The 25,194-nt window shown below is 38.6% G+C and overlaps 2 protein-coding genes across 3 annotated transcripts in view; both read left to right on the plus strand.

The window, feature by feature from the left end:
- The first annotated feature begins 4,780 nt into the window (after nt 1–4,780).
- On the plus strand, nt 4,781–12,319 carry sall4 (spalt-like transcription factor 4). Its single transcript, XM_074643317.1, has 4 exons — nt 4,781–5,024; nt 7,375–9,843; nt 9,930–10,234; nt 10,332–12,319. Exons 1-4 carry the CDS (start codon nt 4,958–4,960, stop codon nt 10,770–10,772), a joined length of 3,282 nt encoding a protein of 1,093 aa, XP_074499418.1. The 5' UTR covers nt 4,781–4,957; the 3' UTR covers nt 10,773–12,319.
- Nucleotides 12,320–19,063: 6,744 nt separating this feature from the next.
- The window catches only part of atp9a (ATPase phospholipid transporting 9A), a 45,906-nt gene continuing 39,775 nt past the window's right edge, over nt 19,064–25,194 (plus strand). Inside the window, exons 1-2 of one of the 2 annotated variants that reach the window (XM_074643322.1) lie at nt 19,064–19,212; nt 22,711–22,855. In XM_074643322.1, coding sequence (XP_074499423.1) covers nt 19,169–19,212; nt 22,711–22,855 — 189 coding nt within the window. In that variant the 5' untranslated portion in view covers nt 19,064–19,168. Of the gene's footprint in view, nt 19,237–22,710; nt 22,856–25,194 lie in introns of both variants that reach the window. The other variant, XM_074643321.1, reaches the window with a different exon arrangement.

A 25,194-nucleotide genomic window follows, 5' to 3' on the forward strand; every position in this document is an offset into this window, starting at 1 on the left:
GAACACCACTGGGAAGCTCCAGAATGATATAAAAAATTATGGACATGCCCTTTAAGTTAGCTTGGCTCAGGATTTTGACTGAGTTCTCAGACAAACACGCTGATTACTGAAGAAGGATCTCTTCATAAAAAAATGGGCTTGTTTTGTCACACTGATGTTAAACAGCTCATCCTTCCTAGCTTGGTCTGTGCCTTTCATCTTTTACTGAGTCCTAAAAAACACATGTTCAATTCACAATTCCTCAGCAAGTGTTGTTGAGGCTGTTATTGTTTGTCCACTGCAAGGTCATCGTAAAGCTCGGCAAATGTGAGCAACTTAACGTTCCTCCATCTCTCAGCATTTTCTTGTGTAAACTCCAAAGGGAATGGGGGAAAGGTCAGGATACAACTGTCATAGGTCCATCAGTAGATATAGTGAACATATATTCATTATTGTCAGATACATGACCTGGTCAAGGACGCACTATATGTTATGGCTTCTATGCTCACTTCAACAATTTCTCTTTTCTCAAACATAACATGGCCAGCACAAAATGATCACAATTGACCTCAGCAGCTGACAAACAAGTATCCCTTCAACAAAAGGCAGAAAAATGGTTGTTCATTTTTCTTTCTATATGGTTTATTGCTTTTTACAGAAAAGCAGCAATATGGATTTCTATTCTTTCACATAATCACCGGCGTCTCCATTGATTGTGTGTTTATCAAGGTGAAAATTGATTTTTAGTTTCAATGAACTTCTCTTATGTATCACCGTTATGTTTTATTGTTATTTGAGATTTACTGTTATTTGATTTAAAAAAAAAAAAAAAAAAGGGTATGCCATGTAGCTGATAAATCCCCTCCGGTTCCCACAACTGCAGTTTTACAACTGCACACAGTTTGGGTTGTTTAGACTGAGCGTAGCAGAAACAGTGTATTCAAGCATAGGTTCTTATTGGGGCAATAAAGCGTCTAGACAGCACTCCCCTCTTTTTCACCTTCAGCCGGTCCCTTGAAGGGCATTTGTTTATCTGAATATATTGGCTCATCTTTGTCTCACACTTATCAGCTGTGGCATTATATAACACATGAGGAGGCATTTTAGACTGAAATAGAACTATAAAGTGCCAATATCATGTATAGCAGCTCATTTAAATCATAGGTGTGAAAATTAACTTTGCAACTATTGACAATCTTCAATCTCTGCTAATGTATGAATTACTTTTTCATCTATTAATTGTCTTAAAGTTTCAAAATAGTAGCAAATGCTCATCTCAAGTTTAGAGTCAAAACTGTAGATTTAATTATTAATAACAGTGGTCTCTTAATGTTATGTTCATTGCTTTTATTTTGTTTTAATGTCTTTATTTACATTATATACATATCAGAATTGCCTCCAAATGTGTATAAATATTCATGTTCAATCTTTTACAGTAAAGGTTTACATTTTTTTAAGGTTAAAGGTCTGTAAAGCACTTTAAAATACCTTGTGTATGAATTTTACTATATAAATAAACAAACAAAAAAACAAAAAATAATTTAAAAAAATAAGTAAGTAAATAGATAACTAACTAACTAAATAAATAAATAGATAAATAAAAAAATAAAAAAATAAATGTGCTTGGCCTCATAGACTAATTGTTTCTGCATTATTGTGAAAGGAAAGCTTTCTGTGTGTCCATTCTGTGTCTGTGGACAGTTTTATACCCTTTAAACTCATTCCACTCTACTTTGTGCAGAAATGTGTGATGTTTCTTTCACACTGTTTACTCTCTGAAAGCCAGAAGGAGTTTTATATATAATATCATTCTTGTTATATCTCAGTGTCCTTCCGCTCTTCTCCTACATCTCATGTATAATACATTTGTATCCAAAATACATTTTCCCACACTCCAGTGATCTCAGCTGACCCCTCGGTGTCCGTGCAGCAGCATTTGCACACAGCTTGGTATGTCCTCGCTGTCACATTACAAAAATAGATTCTTGCCTGCATAAGGTAACGTGAGAATGAAGTACAAGTAAGGCAGTTTATATGTCCTGTACTTCATATCTCCATGCTCTGAACTAAAGTTGTGGTCTGGATTCTTTTGTATAGCCAAATCGTCCTGCGTTATCACTGAACATGATCAGGATCTTTACCCTCACAGATTCAAGTGTTATCAGAAGATGTAATGTTGGGTTATTGATTAGTTGATAATCCATTTAGGTGTTCTATTATACCCGTCTAAACCACTTTTGTTATTATATAAATCACAATAAATATGAAGGAGGGCACTAATAAAGGTTTTCCCCTCGTGTAAATCCTCTTCAGTGACGTGTAGTGAACTTCTTGGAATGTTTTTGGCACACCACCGACGCCCAAAAGGTGAATGTTAATGTGGATTATTTGTTTTTACAGAATAGTCAGTACTACATTAGCCCCAACAAATTTGAAGGTTGGGGTGACATTTGTCATTTTGTGTGACATAAAGCCCTAAATTATATTAGAGCTCAGCACATTGACATAGGAAACACAGGACAAATTCAGCTTCATTAGTAAATAATGCATCACTGCAAAATGGAAAAAATAGATACAAAAGCCACCAGAGTCATGGCTTATTATTGTTTGCATTAGCCTGAATAATCACAGTAGTTAAGTGATCTCTGTCTATAATACTAAAAGATACATTTTGGAGCAGTGACATGAGTTACTGGGCACAGTTGTACATTTAAAAGTGGGGAAACAACAACTTACATTCACAATAACAACCACCATTAACCAAAAACAACCTTATGGTGAAATTCTTTAGTAAATCTACATCATAAATACGTATGTCAGCCTAAAAAAAGATGTAAAAACAGAGTTGATGTGTTTGTACCCTCCGTTACTGTACATTCCTGCTCTAACTTTTTGACTGTATTTGGAAGATGAACATTTATACCCTTACCACTAATAAAGAGCGATCCCACGATGATATTTATTAGAAGAATATCAAAACAAATCCATAAATGCCCCAAGGAATAATATGAGAACATAGTGATACCATATGTGTGTGTGTGTGTGTGTGTATATATATATAGAAGGATGATTAGATTACCATAAACTGACTTTTCCATACACACAGATGCACCACATTTGCCTACAGGAACATAAACACATTACAGTTTACTTCCACTTTAAAATAGGGATGCACCGATCTGACTTTTTCAGTCCTGATACATCCTCTTGAATTTGCAGTCTGTCTATTGTTATGCACCAGTCACCAAGACAAATCACAAGGGATTGTGCAAACCAACTTGTCAATAAAAACATTGTTTCTGATTCTTTCAGATTGTAGTGATGCTGTAGGATACATACAATATGATGTAAGTGTTGGGCATGACTATACAAGATCAAAAATGTACAGTATGTATGAATCTGATAGGGATGTAATGGGAAATCAAATAAGTACCACAAAGTACGTATGGTATTTCATAATTATAATACTCCAGTGTTTTAAGCAGACTACCAGTTTAAGATTGTTTTTTTCTTCTTTTTTTTCATCTTGAATTTGCAGTCTGTTTATTGTTATGCACCAAGACACATCCCTTTTATGTATGTGCAAACCTACTTGGCAATAAAAACCTGTTTCTGATTCTTTCAGATTGTAGTGATGCTGTAGGATACATACAATATGATGTAAGTGTTGGGCATGACTATACAAGATCAACAATATACAGTATGTATGAATTTGATAGGTATCTAATTGGAAATCAAATAAGTAGGCCTATACCACAAAGTATGTATGGTATTTCATAATTATAATAATTTGGTGTTTGGAGTTTGGAGTGTGGAAATATTCTGCAGACCTTAAAATGATAAAGACATTCAGTTACCAGTTTATTAGGTACACCTTGCTAAAAAAAATGCAGTCTAATACAATAGTTCTGCAATAAATCCTACCTTCATGAAGGTTATAATGTTCAGTTTTTGTTTAAACTGATTTAAAAAAGATGTTGATTCAACTGTTTGACCATTTTGGATGCTGTTGAATTGTATTGTATTATAGGTGATCCAAATATATTGTCCACCCCATGCGTCTTGATGTGTGAGTTTACAGTTTGAGTCAACATATGATGGACACTGGCTAAAAGTGTATCAGGTTAATGCTTATGAGTCGTAATACAGTAGGGTGGCTTCTTCTGGTGCTGTATCTGTATAATGTTCATTTGTATTAGTTAAGTTACTTGCAGTGCTATTACTGCACAGTAGCCTTACTGATATCTGGAGGTCATTTTGAATGTATGTTTTTTGGGAGTGATTCTCAAGGGCATGACTATACAAGATCAAAAATGTACAGTATGTATGAATTTGATATAGGAATCTAATGGGAAATCAAATAAGTAGGCCTATACCACAAAGTATGTATGGTATTTCATAATTATAATATTCCAGTGTTTTAAGCAGACTACCAGTTTAAGATTGTTTTGTCAATTTTTGTTCCTCTTGAATTTGCAGTCTGTTTATTGTTATGCACCAGTCACCAAGACAAACCCCATGTGTCTAGAAAGTAACTCACAAATTGCAAAAAAATCTGATGAGACTCACTACCGGTGTAAGAATGTGTTGTCTGACTGGTCGCTTGTGTCTGTCGGTGACAATTTTTTTTTTTTTTTTCAGGAACAAGGTAAAGAGAGCTCCGATGAGTGTGGTGTTATTAACCCAGCCTCCATGCCCTCAGCCCGGCCACTAGCAGGGCTCCTCCCGCCCCCTCCTGGCTCTCCGCTCCGCTCATCAATAGAGGAGCTCATTTGAATAATGTGTGAGCACTTTGGACTGGAGCCAATCAGCTGTCAGAGGACCGTGATAAATCGCAATGCATTATTGATAATAATAATTACGTTGACATGCGCATTTCTACTTTGCAGGGGACTAATTTTCACCGACGAGCAGAAGAATTTGCTGAAGAAGGAGAGGAATATTGTTTGGCAACTCTTTTGCTCCTGATGGTTGCACCATGTCGAGGCGCAAGCAAGCCAAACCGCAACACATCAACTCCGACGAGCCAGAGTCGCTGCAAAATGGTAAGTTTACACACAAGATGAAACTTATCGAGTAGCTCCGGCCATGCCGTGTTGCAAACTATCGACATTTAATGTTAAAGTTTGGGGGGCTGCCTTTTTACGTGGTTCTCCTTCGCACTTTGACCTGTTGCTGTCCGTTTGAGTTGACCAGGAATAAAAGTTAGACGCAGACAGACATGAGAAGTGACGCATTTAGAAATTATTTTTAACACAATACAGGTGTTACAGGCGAGGAGCTGTTTTAAATACAGCATTTATTTAGTCTACATTAAGACAGGTCAAACAATAAAGTCATCTTTTAGGCTGTTTGTAACTTTTATGTGTTATTAATATTAAAATAATTGACAAAATTAATGCTAAATCAATATTTATCGAGTAGTAACTCCTTTGAACTTTTTTTGGCTTTATTGAAACGTGTGTTGCTACCTGTTTTATTTTTTTTAAATACATTTTAGCCTTATTTAGGAAGTTGTGTGGCAAATAATGGTTTCCTAGGCTGGTCAGGATGTATTTTGTGTATTTTTAATTTTATATCATTCTGCTATTAATAACGGATCTCATGTATCATGAAACCTCACTATTTTCAAAGCTCTTTGACTGAATTTAAAGGGGCATTGCTACAGTTGCCATTGTTGTAAAATGTAATGTTTAACATTCACTTTGCTAAGAATGTTTTCTGTATCTAATGTAACATGAATATTTGGATATTAGTCTATTTTTTTGGGTGTATTTTGTTTGCAAGTGCGCGCCAATATTGTGGTTTTAAACAAAGGTACATAAAAAAACAGTATGAAATGTGACTCTGGAGTAAGCTGAGCTAAAGGCAATAAATCCCCCAGTTTAATGCATGACTGTTTCCTTTCGTACATATGTGGAGAGGTGGGGGATGGAGCTGTGGCCTTTTTTTTTTGTGTGGAGACTGACTGGGTGGGTGGGGGGTGCGTTTTGGTGTTGCCATATGCAAGCTCCCAGTATAGCTGCTGGCGAAGACCTCACCTTTACAATGAGGAAACACGGTGTCTGTAGAGCTGCAGTGCACTCCGATTTCTATCATCACCGTTGTTTGATGAGCTATTCCACATTGTAGTGAAGCACACACAGGTCCATGTATTGAATGTGAAGTCTGACCTCGTGTCACGTACCCCACCAAAGGTGATCGGATACAGGTCATGCGCCTTCAAGTGGTTAAACTAGCACGTTGCCTCCTTATTTTACTTCATAATCGACACATTTTATTGGAAATAGTTACATATTCATCAGTTCCACCTTGTGTGTGTGTGCTGTTCCTATCAAAGTTAATTGCATTATGATAAGAGTACTATAGTGCGTAAATGTGTTTGTAGCTGAGCCCCTGCTGCTGTTTCCTCATGGATCAGAGTGTAAAAATGCAGTTTGCAACTTTTTTGTGTGGCTTCAATGCCTCCTGGTGAGCAATTAACAAGTCCAAACAGTTTCCTTGGGCAAATGCAAACAGGTGGTCTACCCCCTTTTCTCTGAGGCATTAGCATTTAACAATACACCCAGTTGTGAAATGGCCTCTTGGTTAGCAGACAAATTTAAAATGCTCACTTGGAGCACTTATCAGGCTTTCACAGGCTGTGAAAATGCTTGAAGGTAATCAGCATTAGATAGCCCCGTTTTTTTTTTGTTTTTTTTGAGCCCATGTTTGCATAGTAAACTTAATCTTGTTTTTTCCCCCCTGTCTACTCTTTATTTTATACCAATTGTCTAGGACATCAGATTCAGTTTATAGATATTCATGAACCCAGATTTACATTTTACTGGGTTTAAGTTTGGTATCAGTCACAAGTTTTGCCCCACATGTTGCACTGGAAACAGATCTGATTTTTAGCAAGTACTTGGTGGACTATTTCAGAAACACAGTAATTCAATGCCCATGGCTCTTTGTCTTTCTGGACATTGTTCTGGGTGATGTCAAAGGTAGATGATTGCCCTCTGCTGGCCCTGTAGGCAAATTCAGTGACCCACAGGGAGTAGACAAAAGAAAAGGGGACATACTGCAAGATTATCCAATGAATGAATAAATAAATACACATATACATAAATGAAGCCTAAAAAATACTACAGAATCAAATCAGCTCTTTGTCACAATGGTAACAAAATTTAACATAGTTAAATTGTGTTAACATAGTTAGTTACATTTTCTTTCAATGCTGTTGCAAGGTTGTCTTCTTTACTATAATTTGACTTTTCTTGACAAGATTACCATGAAGACTGTTTTCTAAACTTGCAAGTCTATTATTCTATTATAATTGTTTTGTTTATTAGTGGGATATTGTCATGACTGTATGAAGAGCATTAATTAAAATCCTGTATCTTGTTTTTTTAGGGATTCCTCAAGATGATCAAGCTGAGGAAACTGAAACTGAAACAAAGAGGTTCAGAATGGACGAGACCAGGGTCTGCAACAAGTGTTGCGCTGAATTCTTCGACGAAGACGACTTTCTCGAGCATGAGAAAAAATGCACTGAAAGTCAGAAAGTGGTCATCATGAAAGATGGAGATGGCAACGAAGTGCCTGAGGAATATTCACAAGGCTCTTTCGAAGGCCTCACGAGTGACCATGACGACAGCCAGTCCAGCAGTCATTCCCTATCAAATGTCAATACAGACCATCTGGAAAGAACGGAGGAAGAGTCGAGCGTGAATGCGGAGGACTCAGGACTGCAGGATCAGATGGAGATGCCTGCTAGCCCTGACATGACTTTCCATCCATCACGGAAAATGCAACATTCAAATGTCACTCTTGAAACCATGGCGGACACTAAAGTGGCCGTCTCCCAACATTATTCAAACGATGCATGTCTGACCTCATCGCAGGATGTGCTGCAGGCCATCCCAATGATCTTGGAACAGTTGGTGTGCCTCCAGCAACAGCAGCTACAGCAAATCCAGCTAACAGAACAGATTAGAATCCAAGTAGCAATGATGACTCCACAGAGTCTCCAGGCGTCAGTAGGGGCAGTAATGGACCCTCTGAAAGCCCTCGGTGCACATCTCTCTCAGCAGCTGTCTGCTGCAGCAGCTCAAATAGGAAAAAGGACCGGCAGTCAGAGCCTTTCTCTGGAGACAATGAAGCAAGGTAAACTACCTCTGCCCACTGGCATCCCTACCTCTCTACCCAGAGGACTGGACTCTATGACTTCTAAAACAAACATTTTGAAGGGCAATCCAGATCTGGCTAGCCGTTTACCAGCACAACTGCCACAGTCGCCAGGTGTCATGGGTTTCACCAGCACCTTCAATGGCATCCAAGCAGGGATTGAGTCCTCCAAAAAAGTGAAAGCGAAGATGCTGAGCCCCCTGCCAGAATCAAATAATGGTGACTCGTTATACAAGCACAAGTGTAAGTACTGCGGAAAGTCCTTTGGAAATGACAGCGCTCTCCAGATTCACTTGCGCTCTCACACCGGCGAGAGGCCCTTCAAGTGCAACATCTGCGGAAACCGCTTCACAACCAAAGGAAACCTCAAAGTGCATTTCCAGAGGCACAGAGACAAGTACCCTTACATCGGCATGAACCCACATCCTGTGCCAGAGCACCTTGACAACATCCCCACCAGCAGCGGCATTCCCTTTGGCATGTCCGTGCCCATGGACGAGTCAAACATGACCGACGTTAAGCCTGTGCTAGGTCATCCTGCGGCTGGCTTCCACCCATCGCCCGTACTAGGATTCAAGACATTTGAGAGCTTTCCAGGTGACCCATTTTCCCGGAGACCCTCTCCATCAACAAGCAACTGCTCCCCATCTGTTTCCTCCAACGCGTTTGGCCAAGAGACAGGAGTGGATCCGACTCAGAAGGATGCTAAAGAACTACTTGGTGCGCTGCATCACATGAATGGTAACGCCCTCATGGGAGAACAAAGCTCTGGAACTGCAAAACTTCAGGAGATGGTGGACGGCCTGGAAAAGAGGACCGGTGATCCCAATGAGTGTGTGATCTGCCATAGAGTGCTCAGCTGCCAGAGCTCACTCAAAATGCATTACCGCACGCACACCGGTGAGAGGCCATACAAGTGCAAAATCTGCGGCCGCGCGTTCTCCACCAAAGGTAACCTCAAGGCCCATTACGGAGTGCACAGGGCTAATACTCCTCTCAAAATGCAGCACTCGTGTCCCATCTGCCAGAAGAAGTTCACCAACGCCGTGGTTCTGCAGCAGCACATTCGCATGCACATGGGCGGGCAGATCCCCAACACCCCGATGCCAGAGAACCAGTTTGACGCAGCAGCAGAAGCAATGGAGTCCTCTCTATCGGAGGAGAAGTCTATGGACATGAATGGTTTTGAAGCAAGCACGGAGGACAATGAGCCAGAGCTCAACTCCCAGAAGCCAAACGACACCTCAGATATCCTCCCACCTCCCTCTGAGGAACAACCACAGGAGCACGTCGTCTCCCCCGTCGTGTTCTCCAGCCTTGACGTTTTGAAGAATCTCACCTCTGCTCTTGCACTGAATCGACAGAGTAGCACCGCTTCGGAAAGCGAGGGAACATCCAAAGAGTTGCCATCAGTTCCCAGAGAGCAGGAATATCACAACGGCCGAAGTCCCACCATTTCTGACTCCGCCATGTCGTTTCTCTCCTCTTCCCCACTACACAACAATATGAGTATTGGCAAGTCAACCGAGTCTGCTGCTGATGAATTTGCCCGTAGTGTGCCTAAACTGGAGTCTGACGGTGGTGCTCATGGTGGCGCCGAGTCAAGTGGAGCCCTCGACCTCACGGCTTCCAGCAGCTTCACCCCCAAAGTGATCAAAGAGGAGCCTGGCATGCCATTCACAAATGGAGAATATGGTGAGTCAATATAGAAAATTATTTATATTTGAGACTCTTATCCTGTTTGATGCTTGGATCTAATTTTCCACCTCTTATTCCAACAGTTCCTGGGAACATGGCCTTCATGAGGATACCATCAAGTCTGGCCAGCCTGGAGATGACGCTCCCTCCAGAGAATCCTATGGGACCTCATGGTTTGTTCAGCTCCCACATGCCTCAGGGAACAGCCATGAACTCCTCCATCTCCACCGCCCCGCGCCGATCAGCCAAGCAGCACGTTTGTCACGCCTGCGGCAAGAACTTCTCCTCCGCCAGCGCCTTGCAGATCCACGAGCGCACTCACACAGGGGAGAAGCCATTTGGCTGCAACATCTGTGGCAGGGCTTTCACCACCAAGGGAAATCTAAAGGTAAGTCATCGACAAAATGCTGAGTAGGCCATTTTTTTAAGTATGCTATTGGGAATAATGTGATGGAATTGTAATTAACCGTGTGTCTTGTCTTTAGGTGCATATCGGCACTCACATGTGGAACAACACATCGCGGCGTGGCCAGCGCCTGTCTCTGGATAACCCCATGGCGTTGATGGCGATGGGCTCCGAGGCTCCGCAGATGTTGCCAGAGATTATGCATGCCCCCAAAGAACTGGGTGCTCCACCACCAATGAACTTTGACCAGTCTCTGTGGAACCAGTACGCTGCTGCCTTCAGCGGGGGCCTGACCATGAAGACCAATGAAATTTCCGTCATCCAGGGTGGCGGCATCCCGCTCCCAGGGAGCCCCTCCGGCGGGCCTCTGATCGGATCCACTGGAGGCCTCATGAAGATGGACGGATCCCACTCCGGCCTGCCCGTCACCATGGCCGAAATCGAGAAGAACAACTCCGACAGCGTGCCAAAATCGCAGTTCCCACATTTCATGGAGGAGGGTAAAATTGCAGTGAATTAGGCTTTCAGTGAATTTACCACCCAAAGTCAGTTCTTGAATGTCTCCTTTCTGAATGAGGTACAATCAATATTCACAGAGAACCTTGTAGAATGTGCTGAGATTGGTTGAATTTTTTTCCAGCATCGCAGCTCTCTCCCCTCCTGATTCTAAGTGTTATTTTTAGTTGAACTTGATATAACTACTGTAGTTGTATTTTATTTTCTATAAATATATATGCGGGTATTTTTTTCCTGTGAGTTTTGTTTTGCTGTCTATCCAGAAGTTTGAATGTATAACTTACTTGAAACTGCTTTAATTCAGATCGTCTCCTCGTTACTTTTTTTTGAAGGATTTTTGACTTTAATAGGAACGTTTCAGGGCATTTTAAGGACACCATGTCTCGGTGTTCAGAAATAATGGTGTAGTTAACCATATGTATCTAGAATGACTACTTTCCCTCCTATTGTGTGCCATAGGTTTTATGACATTTTTTGTTGTGGTAAATGTCATTAGCGTGTCATTTTGAAGGGGCTTTTGATCAGACTGACATATTTATTCCAGTGTCTTGTCCATTAAATCAAGTTGCAACAGTTCATTTGTCAATTTTGGATACTGTAGATTACAAAATAGGCTTTCATCATTGTTGCATTGTTGCTAAGATACAGTAGTTAATGACTCGGACCTTTTGCCAAGTGCCTCATTTTGAATTGTACAATGTTGCTGTTGTCTTTCACAGCACCATAAGGTTGTTATGAAGGCTCTGTTAGACTGATAAATTAGTGTGTTGTACCGTGTAACATTGTATTTCATATTTTCATCAGTTTACAAAAGTCAATTTTCCACCTTAACATATTCCACTTGTAAATCTGCAGATTCACATTTAGTTGGCTGAGCGCTGAAGGCTATTGTGTGCTTAATGGTCTCATGCCTGCACTTTATTTCAGGTTACATTTACATTTTATAGTTACATTTCACTGCTTTTATTGTGATGGGAAAGGGCAAATCAACGATTTTGTCAACTTTTCCTTCCTGTCAGATTTTGTGTGAAACAACCAGTTGTCAGACTTTTTTTTTCTTCTAGGTTCTCGTATCAACTGTAGCATCATTAATTTATTTATAGTTCACAAAATGCTTGAGGTTAGGGGGTAAGTTCTACCTCGTTTAGATTTTAGTTGTCCTACGCACCCCCTACGCTCAACGCAATGCTCTGTATACATTTTCCGATACATTCTTCTCTGAGTATACGGTAAACATTTTCATTCTCAACCTGCTGAGTTGGAACAGTACTGAATGTATCACTGGACACTTTACACCACTCAGAATGGTCAGAGTACTTTTGAGGCCCCCCTGCTGTACATTCCTTATCGATATGCATTTGCCAAGTTGTGCCTTTCTTTAGCAAACCATGTCAAAACTGCTTTCAAGTTGGTCTCTACAGTTCAAGTGATGTTGAGCCAATTTGGCCTGTTTACAATGTAAATGTTTTCTTTGTTTTGTTTTTTTTCAAATGTTTCCTACATCGAAATATTTTCTGATTTTGAAAAATAAAATCAGGGTGACTTTTTCAATATTTTTCCTGTCATTACTGAAGATACTGTAGCCAAACAGGGCTGTAGCCAGGGTTTAGAAATTAGTGCGGTCCAGAATCTTCTCTTTTAACCCTCTGAGACTCACAATAGACCTGTTTTTGTCTTTTTTAGGGGAGTACAGGGGGTCTTTAGGGGGAGATAGCAGGTCAGCAGTATATGTCACATAGAAGTGGTGTAAATCATTTGAATGCTGGGAACCTGAAAATGAATTTGAGATGCAGCTCCACACTGTGTGTCAAGTTGTTCTAGTCATAAATCATAAATAAACATGAATTAATTAATTTCTTAATTAAAATAAATTGTGAAAGTGTATCACATAAGAACACTTTGGTAGAAGTATATGATGGCCATTCTTATGTTCTATTATGTCTCATAAATTTTTGCAGCAATTTTTGGGTTAATACCATTTGTTACACAGACTTTGTGGTAAATTTAAAAAGATTTTACCGTTCAAGAATTGATAAAAATTATGAATATTCCAAAATACTGCAAAATATCACATGAAAACACCAAGACCTTGAGGAACACCATAGAAAAACCCATGCTGTGATTTTGTATCAAAAACCTTTGACATTTGGAGATTTCTGCAAGAGTCTTTTTTCGGCGATTAGATGGCGAGCACTTCTGTTCTGGAAACTGCTCAGAAACCCCATTGTTGTCAATCTACCTAGGGAAATTATCCACCCTCTGAATGCTCTAGGTCTCTAGTTTGTGGCTGTACAGTTTCATGAGGCTGTGATTATCCTTGAGGTCACCACAGGTCATTTTATACAGTGAGGTCAAATTTCAATAAATGGTCTCACTACAATGAAATAGTAACTATGGGGACTAACGCCATCACACATGAATACAGTTGGGCTTAGTGGATCCACAAGAGTCTCAACTTTATAGTGATACCCAATTTATGCAATTCGAAGACTGTTTATGGACCCCAGTATGCAGAAATATTCATTTTTAGAATAGACAAAATTAAAACAATTATACTGCATGCAAAAAATGTGAGTATCATAAAGGGGACATGTCTGTAAAGGGGAGACTCGTGGGTACCCATAGAACCCATTTTCATTCATACTGTATATCTTGAGGTCAGAGGTCGAGGCACTCCTTTGAAAATGGCTATGCCAGTTTTTCCTCGCCATATTTTAGCCTAACTTTGGAGCGTTATTTAGCTTCCTTCTAGCATGACATGGTTGGTACCAATGGATTCCTTAGGTTTCATATGATATCTGTATCTTCACTCTACCTCTAACACTGAACCTGCTAGAGCCTCTGACAGACAGTAAAGTTGGTTGGGATCGCCTGCGAAAATTTGACCGTCAAACACTTGATTTCCTGCATTCTGGTGAATTTTTATGCACCAATTTATGGTGGTAATGTCTTTATTTATGTTAAGGAAAACACAAAATTCAGGCGGCAGGTGACAATTCAAAATATAAAAATATAATGAAATATAATGCAGTAAGGCATTCTGTATTGCTTTCAAATATTTGGATTTATGGTTTTTAATAGCTCATATGTGTTCAAGCAATATTTCTGCTCATGTTTAAAACAGGTCCCACATTAGGGCTGCACTATACAAGGAAAATATGCAATAAGAGATACTGTTGTTGAATATCGCGATAGTTGCGATAAATAGACAGATATGAAAGTGCACAGTTCTGCTTTTCGGCTGCTTTATACAACAAATTGCTTGAATTAAAAGGAAATTATTTCAAACATTATTTTATTGAACAAATTGAACATTGAACTGAACACAAAAGGCATCAATAAAAAAAGAGGGATAGTCACAATTTATAGTGCAGTTTTGTACAGATACTCTCTTCAAACTAACTGAAAAAATCCCTGACAATATTGCAGTCTTTTGCAATGTGTTTATCGCGCAAGTTGACATCGCGATGATGATAATAAAGCGATATATTGTGCAGCCTTATCCCACATACCTGTGTTTTTTGAGTAGAGAATAAATTTGTAATATTACGAGAGTAAAGTCACAATTTATTGAGAAGAAAGTCAGAATATTTCAGGAAAAAATCGACCTGCCCCACATTATCTGTCTCTGCCTGCATACAGTAGGATGGAAACTTATTTCATACGTACCGTATCCCTATGCTAATTTCTGTGCGAGCACAGGCAAGTTCAAATGCACATAAAATCCCTAATTTACATCAATTCACCTTCAGACGACTCAAGTGAAGTGCATTTTTATATTCTCGGGATCCACTGGTAGCCATTAATCCCTTTCCATTTTGCATCCTCAACGAACAACTATTTGCATCCACAACTGAAGCACGATCTCCAATCATGTGTCCAAAATCCATTTAAGGTCAACTATACTGTGGCCTTTCTTTTACAATTTGGAAATGTTATAATACTCTGCTTAAAAGTCATTACAGTGAGTGAACAGAAACTCCTGTACTACAATATGACCATAATCCTAAAGTTCAGTTTTTGTTTTGATTCTGTTACAGACAACACAACACACTTGTCCAAACATTCACAAAATGAAATAAAAGTTGAAGCATGGCAAAGGATAGAAACACTTAAAGTTAATACAACATATTTGCATTGTGGTGGTTGCAAAACAAAGAAGATTGCTGTGCCTCTTCTACATTAGAGACTTAGTCAAAGTTGTGGCATTCATTAAACAAATAGTTTTGCTATAGCATACATTCACTCATCTCTCCTCTTTCTACTTCCTTTAATAGGTGTTTACTCCTGTTTTTAGAAGCTTATGTAATCTGTTAAACTGTTCCTTTGACCCCCACAAAGATTCAGATCCAAAAGAGACATATCAGTGAATTGTTATTGCTATTAGTATACTTCTTTAAACTTAAAATAAGAGAGTATGCTTTCAGTTTACTTTTTATGTACTTATCAGAGATACACTTAACAAAATCCTACTTAAGTATACTTGGCTTATACTGACAAGTATACAGAAAAGTCTAAGTATACTTGGCTTATACTAAAAAGTTTACGGAAAAGTATAAGTATATTTGGCTAAGTACTATAAGTTCACTTAAAGAAAACAAGTATACTTGCAGTAAAAGTATTAAACTAGTAGTTTACGGAGAGCATACTTTAAAGTGTACTTTCATAAACTAAAAAGTATACCTATAAAACAGTATACCTAATATGTTCATATTATAGCTGCAGTACAAAATACAACTTGGATGTAAACTAGTTGTGTACTCAAAATGTACTACTCTTACATTTAAAGTATACTTAAAATGGACTTTTATAAACTAAGTGGGCCAATTTAGTCCCAAGAAGTAGTCAAGTAGTACACTTAGTATACTTATTACATAAAGTATACTTGGAATTATACTTGGACTATACTTAGGTTTACTACATAAAATAAACTTGATGTATACTTCTTTTCTGTAAGGGGTTAGCACATTGATTTAGGTGGTGTCGTCAAATCCCAGTATATATTTGCACAAGTCCAACCTGAACCGGTCTAATCAGCCACAATAGCTGAAAATGCCATGTATTTAATTTATAAACATGCTTCAAAATCCAAAAGTGTGAAACCAAAGTGACAGGTAACTATAGCTGTTAACTGGGGGCAATTGTAACATCTCAAATACCTCCAATCAGAAACGAGACAGAACTATGAAACTCATTATGGTCTGTGATGATTCTTCTCTGTCTACCAAAGGCAGGACCAAAGGTCCTTCGGTGTCCTCCGGTGCTCCTAATGGCATCTGCAAGATTTCACAGACCGGAGGAAAACAACCAATCAGAGCCGAGCTGGAGCCTTGCCGTCTCTGAGCAGCTGTCAATCACTCACGAACTCCGATAAAACAGTCAAACTAGGCAGCGCTGATCAAATATGAATCAATATTCTGTTACTGTAATGTCTATATCTCACCTCAAATTTTTCAGAGACATCTTGTAGTGTACTGTTTGTGCCATGTTGAGATCAGTTGAGGAAATACCAAGCACCCTCCATCAGCCAGAGCACAGCCAATAGGAACGCTCAATAGGAACGCTCTCTCTGAAATGACCTGTGATTGGCCAAAGTCTCCCGTCACGGGCTAGATTTTTTAAAGCCTAAAAAACAGAGCCATGAGGAGGTGCAGATGTCTAGTTTTTTCTCAGAGCGCTTGAATCACAATATGCTGAAAGGCTATATGTAATTTTTGCCCAATGATGCCAAATATATTCTGCCTACTGCACGTTTATCTACATAAAAATTGTATCCAAATAGCTCAAGAGGTTTTTGAGTAATGACATCAAAACTAAAATTTTTTACAATTGCCCCCCGGTCAGTACAAAATAAAAATGTAGTGGAGTAGAGGTATAAAGTAGCAGAAAATGTAAATGCAATATAATGAAGGCTAAATACTCAAATACCTCAAAACAGTCCTTAAGTGCTGAAGGAAAGTAGTTACTTTCCATCACTGCTCAGTAGTTTCCAAAAAAAACGCATTATATAGAGGTATGCTGACAGGTATTTTGATGTTGCTTCTGATGGTCGGCTACCTATCACCAGAAACATATCATAGGTAAGTTAAACCATAACTACTATTTGATGTTAGCCTAATTGTATAGACACAGAGTGACTGATAAGAAATTAAACTTCCTACTAATAATTATCCCCCAAGCAATATAAAAAATAGAGTGAATAACTCTATTACATTGTGAGAATCCTGGCTTACTAGTGTGCTCACCAGACCATGCAAGTAAAATGGGGCAACAGTGTCTGCGCCTCATTTGGGGTTAGCAATGGTGTCAGACAAGGGGGAATTTTGTCCCCAGTTCTTTTTCATTTATATATTGATGATCTCTCCAAGCAATTGAAAGCCTGCAATACTGGGTGAATGGTTGGGAATACTTTAGTAAAACATATCATGTATGCTGATGATCTTGTGGTCTTTAGTCCAAGTAGCGCTGGTCTTCAGCAGCTCCTCAATGTATGTTCTGTGTATGGTGTGGAACATGATAGCCAATACAATGCCAGTAAGAGTGTAGTCTTGACCTGTAGAACGAAGTAGTACAAGTGTCTAAAATTTCCAGACTTCAAATTGTCTGATAACAATCTTTGTGTCTGTAATAAGGTAAAATATCTTGGACATTTCATTACTGAAGACAGGACAGATGATGATGATATTTATAGGCAATGTCGAAAGATGTACGCACAAGCAAACATTCTCTCACGGAAGTTTAGTATGTGTTCAGATAGAGTGAAGATGTCTCTGTTCAGAGTATATTGTACACCACCATAGCCCATTTGTGGTCAAACTATAAAAAAGCGAGCTTACAGAGACACGTGCATATAATGATGCAATGAGAATATTACTAAAAAGACCAAGATGTTCCAGTGCAAGTGAAATGTTTGTGTCTGCAGGCATAAATACTTTTCAAACTGTATTAAGAAATTTCATGTACACATTTATATGCCGGCTTAATCACTCTGAGAATGGCATAATCTTGCGGTTGTCTAACATCAGATTTAGCACGGTACCAATCACAGCTGTGGAGGCACTGGTATAGTTCTTTATATGTAAGGCATTGATGTATGTATATATTTATATTAATATATATATATATTTAATATCTTTTAATCATGACTTTTTATAGTGCTTCCTGTATTGTAATGTATTATATGTAATGTATTGTTGTTGTTTTTTCTTTTTTCTTATCTGGACCTTGAGTCTGCAATAAAGTTTGAATTAGAATGAATTATCTAAATATTATATATTATAAATAGGGTCAGTGGTTGGTCCCAGCAGCCAGCAGTGCTGACCTGCTGACTGTTAGCCTAATTTTATAGACACAGAGTGATAAGATAAGATAAGATAAGATATTCCTTCATTAGTCTCGCAGTGGGGACATTTGCAGTGTACAGCAGCAAAGGGGATAGTGCAAAAAACAAGATGCATCAGCTAACACAGTAAAAAAGAGCTAAACAAAGTGTAACAAAACAGGAACCATTTAAATAGAAGGAAGTATAAAAAAAGGAGCAGTATATACAGTATTGGCAATAAACAGGCTATTAACAAAATTGCACAAGTCCATCACTGCTCAGTAGTTTCCAAAAAACAGCATTATATAGAGGTATGCTGAAGGTATGCTGACAGGTATTTTGATGTTGCTTCTGATGGTAGGCTACCTATATCACCAGAAATATATAATATAGGTAAGTTAAACCATAACTACTATTTGATGTTAGCCTAATTTTATAGACACAGAGTGATAAGATAAGATAAGATAAGATATTCCTTCATTAGTCCCACAGTGGGGAAATGTGCAGTGTACAGCAGCAAAAGGGATAGTGCAAAAAAACAAGATGCATCAGCAGTAAAAAAGAGCTAAACAAAGTGTAACAAAATATGAACCATTTAAATAGAAGGAAGTATAAAAATAGGAGCAGTATATACAGTATTGACAATAAACAGACTATTAACAAAAGTGGAAGTGGAAAATGATATTGCACAGAGTGACTGATAAGAAATTAAACTTCCTACTTATAATTATCCCCCAAGCAATATAAAAATAGAGTGAATAAAACTAAACCTAATGTGCACTTTATAAACAATTCTTTTCTCACACACTATGAACATTTTTTAACGTTAATATGATCATTCGTATAGCTGGATGTATGTTTGATTCTGATATTATATTATATTATATATGATCAATAGGGTGAGTGTTTGGTCCCAGCAGCCAGCCAGCATAGTGCTGACCTGCTGACTGTTGAACCGTCCCAGTGACTGTGTGTGTTTGTGAGTGACAGCTGGCCTGAAAAGGAAGCCTCCGCCCAGAAGCTGCAGCCAGGCGGACAGCCTCACAGCCTCCACCCGGCCGCTACCAGGAGCTGCAGGAATGACCGACAATATCCCCCTACAACCCGTCAGGCGGCCGAAAAGGCAAGACAGTAAACACAGGAATGGGTAAGGGGCGTTTATACAGCAAAAGAAATATGAATACGAAGCCATTTGTTGACGTTATGTCGCTCCTCGTCGGCTTCTTCTTCTTGCTGCTGTGTTACCATCGTTAGCTGCTCAATTGTTTACAGACGCGCGTCGACATTGTCTCTAAAACTAGCTTATAGCGGTGGAAATGTAGCAGTTAGAGGAAACAATAACGACAAAATAGATACATTTATGTCATTATAAATGATGCAGCGACTCATAGTAGCTTTAAAACAGCTAGCTCATAGCTGGATACATCCTTGTTCCGGGGTGTAGTTGGAGCAAGTGCATTTGACGCCCATGATGTCAATATTTGCTCGCTTAGACTGGAGCTCCCAGTCTGTCAAAGACATGTAGGCCCTGATTTAAACCATACTGTGTGCTAACTAAATTCACATGCTGGCTATAAATGATTGCTTTTGTAGTGTTATTTTTGACCAGCACATAAATAAAGGAGGCAGGCCTCACAGATGATGATGATGATGATGGAGAAACACGAACAGGGCAGTGCTGAAATGCAGCCAATAAGTCAGGTCATGGTGATGTCACGTCCATTAATAATCACACTATACAAAGACAACAGATTTGTTGTAACAGCAGAGATATTAGCTTTTAAAATCAGCAGTTACTCACTCTAAATATTGGATTTATGGTACCAGCTTTGTCCAATCTGATTAAAACAGAACATATGTGAAACATTTGCTGTACATCATGTTATTGTATGCTGTGTTATCACATTCAATTAACTATTAGATATGTAGTTGAATCATTTACTATATATCATGTAAATTAAACATGTATTACTTTTAAGACAGCACAGCTAAAAGAGTCAGGTCCATGACTGACTCTATTATACAGCACTGCTGCAAAATACAAATATTAGCTGCTCCATGTACAGTATTTTCCAATTCACCTGTCCCACCCTCTGACATGGTAGTTTATACATTCAATTGCCAGTTTATTAGGTACACCTAGGTAAAAAAATAATGCAGTCTAATACAAAGGCACTGCTCTAAATCCTCCCTTCATGAAGTTTTCAGTTCAGTTTTATATCAGTGAGGGGTATGCTGAATGATAGAAACACAAATCTGTGTAATGCATCACAAATTGTATCCTCAACTGAAGTTGAATCTACACCTTTTTATTAAACAGTCTCAACAACAACTGATCATTATAACCTTCATGAAGGGAGGATTTATTGCAGGACTGTTGTATTAGACTGCATTAGTTTTAGCTATAGGTGTACCTAATAAACTGGCGTTTGAGCGTACTACAAAACCAACTTAATATTCCAATGAAATGAAAACATACCGTGGTCTATTTTAGCTGTAAAGCATTAACATCTTCAGTAAAGCAGAATAATAAATTAATCAATTAGTTGGTTGACAGGAAATTAATTGGCAACGATAATTAATGCGTCATTTAAGTCATCAAAAATGACAATTGTACAGGTTCTGGCTTCTGAAAATGTGTGGACAAACTGTTGGTTGGACAAAACAAGATATTTTAATACGTCAACTTGGGTTCTGGGAAATTTGAATGGTCATTTTCACTATTTTAAGATTTAGCGTGGTCATCCCTCACTATGTTGGGCTGATGTTTCATACTTTAAAGTTTAGAGTATAAAATATCAGCCATCAATTAATCGAGAACTATTTGGCAGAATAATCAATAACAAAAATAAAGGGCCCTTTTCACATTTTGACTTGTCATAGTATGAAGAGCACAGGTGTCACTAATAACACTAACAATGCTCCATTCTATTCAACTGTCACAGTGAGCCGTGACAGTGAGCCAGCGTGCACAATACCCCGACAACCCTGAGACCGAAAAAAGCTAAATCCAATTCAGGAATCAATCATTTTATTATTTGCACCCGTGTCTTTTCCGTCTGCGACATGTCAAAATGTCTTCTGTGTAAAAGGCCTAGCTCATGAATGGCAGCCATAATCTGGCGTAGGATGCACTGTAGGTTAGCAATCTCTGTGAGAGATGTCTGAGGTCTAAAGAGAGCACCATGAGGATTATTTCACTCACAATTACAGAAACCAGGAGTTGCTTTACAATGACGAGCTGTTATGTTATTCTCCAACATGTACAAGAACTGTATCTTTAAATATAGTAGGCTATATATCATATAGGCGAACAAAAATATATCTTCATATGTGGAACTGATATAATCATTTTTGGTTTATCCTAGAGCCGGGCAATATGACAGTATATATCATTAAAACGATATAAAAAATGTCTTTTGTATATATTTTTTTATATCGGTTCTATCGTGATATAGGCTAGGCTTACATTTATTTATTTTTTCTTTATAATTTCACTTAAAACTGTTATGTTAATTTATGTTCAAGTTCTTAAAATGAAAAAACACTGAATACTTTTCATTTGTCAAGTATTTAATTCACACAAAAATACACTTTACCATGTGGTTATTTCATATAGACTATTTATTTACCAGAAAACAAAACATGCCATATCGTGACATATATCGTTATCGAGATATGAAATGACATTTATCGTGATAGAAGATTTTGGCCATATCACCCAGCCCTAGTTTCTCTCTAGATACGCTATACAGGAACCCTAGCTCTAGTGTATTAAGTTGGAGAGGAACCTTGTGTTTGGTGTCCCATCCACTGCAGGGTTATCACACAGTATTCTCTGAAAAGAGAGAAGGCAGACAACTTTTGAACAATGAATATTGTTTAAAAAACACATCTGTCATAAAACTATTGATTCCTCAATGCCCCATCTCTGATTGGAACCATTTTTGTGTGCATCAAATAGAGGCTTTGTATTTGTCACACCTGTATTTTGTGTGAAACACAAGTGTTTTATAACTTAGAAAGTAGTTCAATTATTAATCACAAGGTCACTGGGCTCATAGTTTATTGATATGGAATGCTTTGTTTTGGTAGAGCGAAGGGAGTGGCCACCCTTTTTCCAGGTGAAGTTAATGTGTATCTTGTAGGGCATAATCTCTCCAGACTCCGTGTTCATGGAGCCTTAGCTCGGCCTTGTCGGTTCTGTGGGTTTGTAGCTGCAATAAGGCAACACATTAACTAAGAGCTGTGACAGGAAATTCATTAAAAATGGAGCCGTTACCTCAACAGCTTCACACAATAGACCATTTCACAGTTGCAAAGGTTAACATTCCACATTGTGTGCCAGTTTATTTCCTGTTGCAGTGTCTGTGAATGACATAAGCTGGCAGGAAGTAAACATGGACCCAAGCTGTTGCTTAGCAATGTAATTCCAATAAACCGGTCTATGCAACACGGCGTCATGAGTCAAAGTGAAGTAAAATGATGTCGCCTAAACAAATCAACTAAATCCTAAATATTTAGTTCTTTTTCTGTCTGTTTCTCAGCATTTCTGCTATTGAACCAAATGGTGAGATTGAGCATTGGCATATCTTAACCCTTCACCGTCTCTTCCTCTCAGGTGCTGCCCGTGGTCGCGATGCTGCGGCATGGGGGACTTCCGTCCCCGCACCGTGTGGCTCGGCCACCCAGAAAAGAGGGAGCAGAGGTACCCGAGGAATGTCATTAACAACCAGAAGTACAACTTCTTCACCTTCCTGCCTGCGGTTAGTGTCAGTCAAAGGTCACCCCTCCACCCTCCCTCCCTTTAACCTCCAAAACAACCACCCACCTCTCTCTGACTGGCTCTGATTTCATTGTCACTTGTCGGACACATTTTCCCATCAAGGCAGTCATAACCTGAGGAATCTGGTCATCTTGTACCACCCACTTTAATGGCAACATTGGGTGGTCATTGTCGTGGCTTAAAGCAGAGGTTCTCAAACTTTTTTGGGGCCAGGGACCCCTTACAGGGTAGAACATTTTTCCAAGGACCCCCTCATAATCAGAACAATTAATCGTACTCGACAATCGTAATTAAGCATATGCTTACTGCCATTTGTACTCTTAGTCATTGGAACTGTTTGTATTGTAAAACCTTTTAACATAAATACTTCAGTCCTGTTTCATAATGATAAACAGAAACACATTTCAATTTTAATCATGTTAATATCAATGTTCAATGAATCCAGACATTTAAAATTACTAGTTTAAAGCTGATTTTCAGTAAATTCTTCATCTGTAAAACAATGAACGTATTACTCCTTCTTCAAATCATTGGCAGAAAGCTCAGAGCAAATCAAAACAAAAGTTATTATCACAGCGTTGCATAGTAATTAAGCATATTACTTCAGAAAATTTTGATTTGAATATTTGCATTAGAGTGAGAGAAGTGATTCATGACAGATTGACATAATGTGTCACAATCATATCAGAGTTTCTGTTGGCACAGAGCTAACATGGGTGGGAGTAATACAATATGCTTGTTTTATTGGTGCAAATGGACCCCCCTGACAGAGTGCCATTGATCCCTGGGGTTCCCCGGACCCCACTTTGAGAATCACTGGCTTAGAGGATCACATTAGGGCTGGTCTGACGGTTATTTTCCAGATTAATCAATTAATAGTTTAGTCTAAATTGTCAGGAAAATAATGAAAAATGCCCATCAGATGGTGGTGTCACTCATTTTGTCCGATCAAAACGCAAAGATATTCAGTTTACAATAATGTAAAACAGAGAAAAGCAGAAGATAGTCACATTTACGAGGCTGATACAATAAATGTTTGTCAATTGGCTTGGAAAGCGACTCAAACAATGAATCCATTATCAAAATAGTTGTTGATTAGATTAATACCAAACGACTACATATTAGCATGCCTCCGGATAGACGCTGATTACAATCTTACTTATATGACTTATGCCGGAGGACATTTCCTGACAGATGCACCGTCATAGGAATGTGCCTGGTATGTTGACAAGACTTCGCTTCACATGCTGACAGTTTAATAAGATCATTAGTCATACATAAATATTGGAAAGTCTCATGTTAAGATTAAGATCTTTAAATGGTGTCAAGAGAAGCGTGATAGATAGTTTCACTCACATTTGGACATTTGAACAGTCAGCAACATGGTGTCATAGCATCAGATCACATTCAGGCAGTTACTAAGCCGTGTGTTCCCTGATTTGCATATGTATTTGGTTTCCAGACATTCAGTTGTCTTAAGATCTTATGAGTTTTTTTTGTATATGAAGTACGACATTGAAAGTAGTTCAAATTTGTTTGAAAAGCCAAAGACAAGAGCAGAGCCTTTTTTGCATTGCAAATTTTGATTATTTACTTTGGATCGTTTCAAGAAGTTGTTTCTCGCTAGAACATATTGTAGTCTTTATGTTTCTGTGTCGGGTTTCATGTTCTCTACTCTCCGCTTGGCAAAAGTTTTGGAAATGACGTACAGCAGCAATGTGAAGGCACAAGTTTTCCCCTGGTAGTCATTTTGCACACTGGTGGTAATGAAAATCGGCAAAGTTGAAGTGTGAGTGTTAATTTTAAGAATGACACTAGTGGAGGAAAAGCTGCTATATGTGTTTGCATATTGTTTTATATCGCTTAGGTTGTTTATAAGGCCAACGAGGACGATCATTGTGGAAAATGTTGGATTTTATTCCAATTTTTGTATCAAAATGAGGACGTTTTTTAACTCGTCAAGTTTTTAATTCAGTGAATTTTATTCAGAAACAGGTTCTCGTGTTTTGTTTTTTTAGCGTTGGATTATTTTCATATTGATTAATTTGCAGATTATTATGCCTCTGCATCAGCGACAGCCGTGGCCGGTGGCATTATGTTTTCGTGTTGTCCATCTTTACGTATGTCCCTACCATTCTTGTGAACGCGATATCTCAGGAACACCTGGAGGTAATTTCTCATTTCAAATTTGGCACAAACGTCCACCTGGACTCAAGAATGAACTGATTAGATTTTGGTGATAAAAGGTCAAATGTCACTGTGACCACATTAAAACACATTTTTGGCCATAACTCAATAATTCATATGCTACTTATGACA

The sequence above is a fragment of the Sebastes fasciatus genome, chromosome 8 (genome assembly GCF_043250625.1).
Source record: "Sebastes fasciatus isolate fSebFas1 chromosome 8, fSebFas1.pri, whole genome shotgun sequence".
Lineage (NCBI taxonomy): Eukaryota > Metazoa > Chordata > Actinopteri > Perciformes > Sebastidae > Sebastes > Sebastes fasciatus.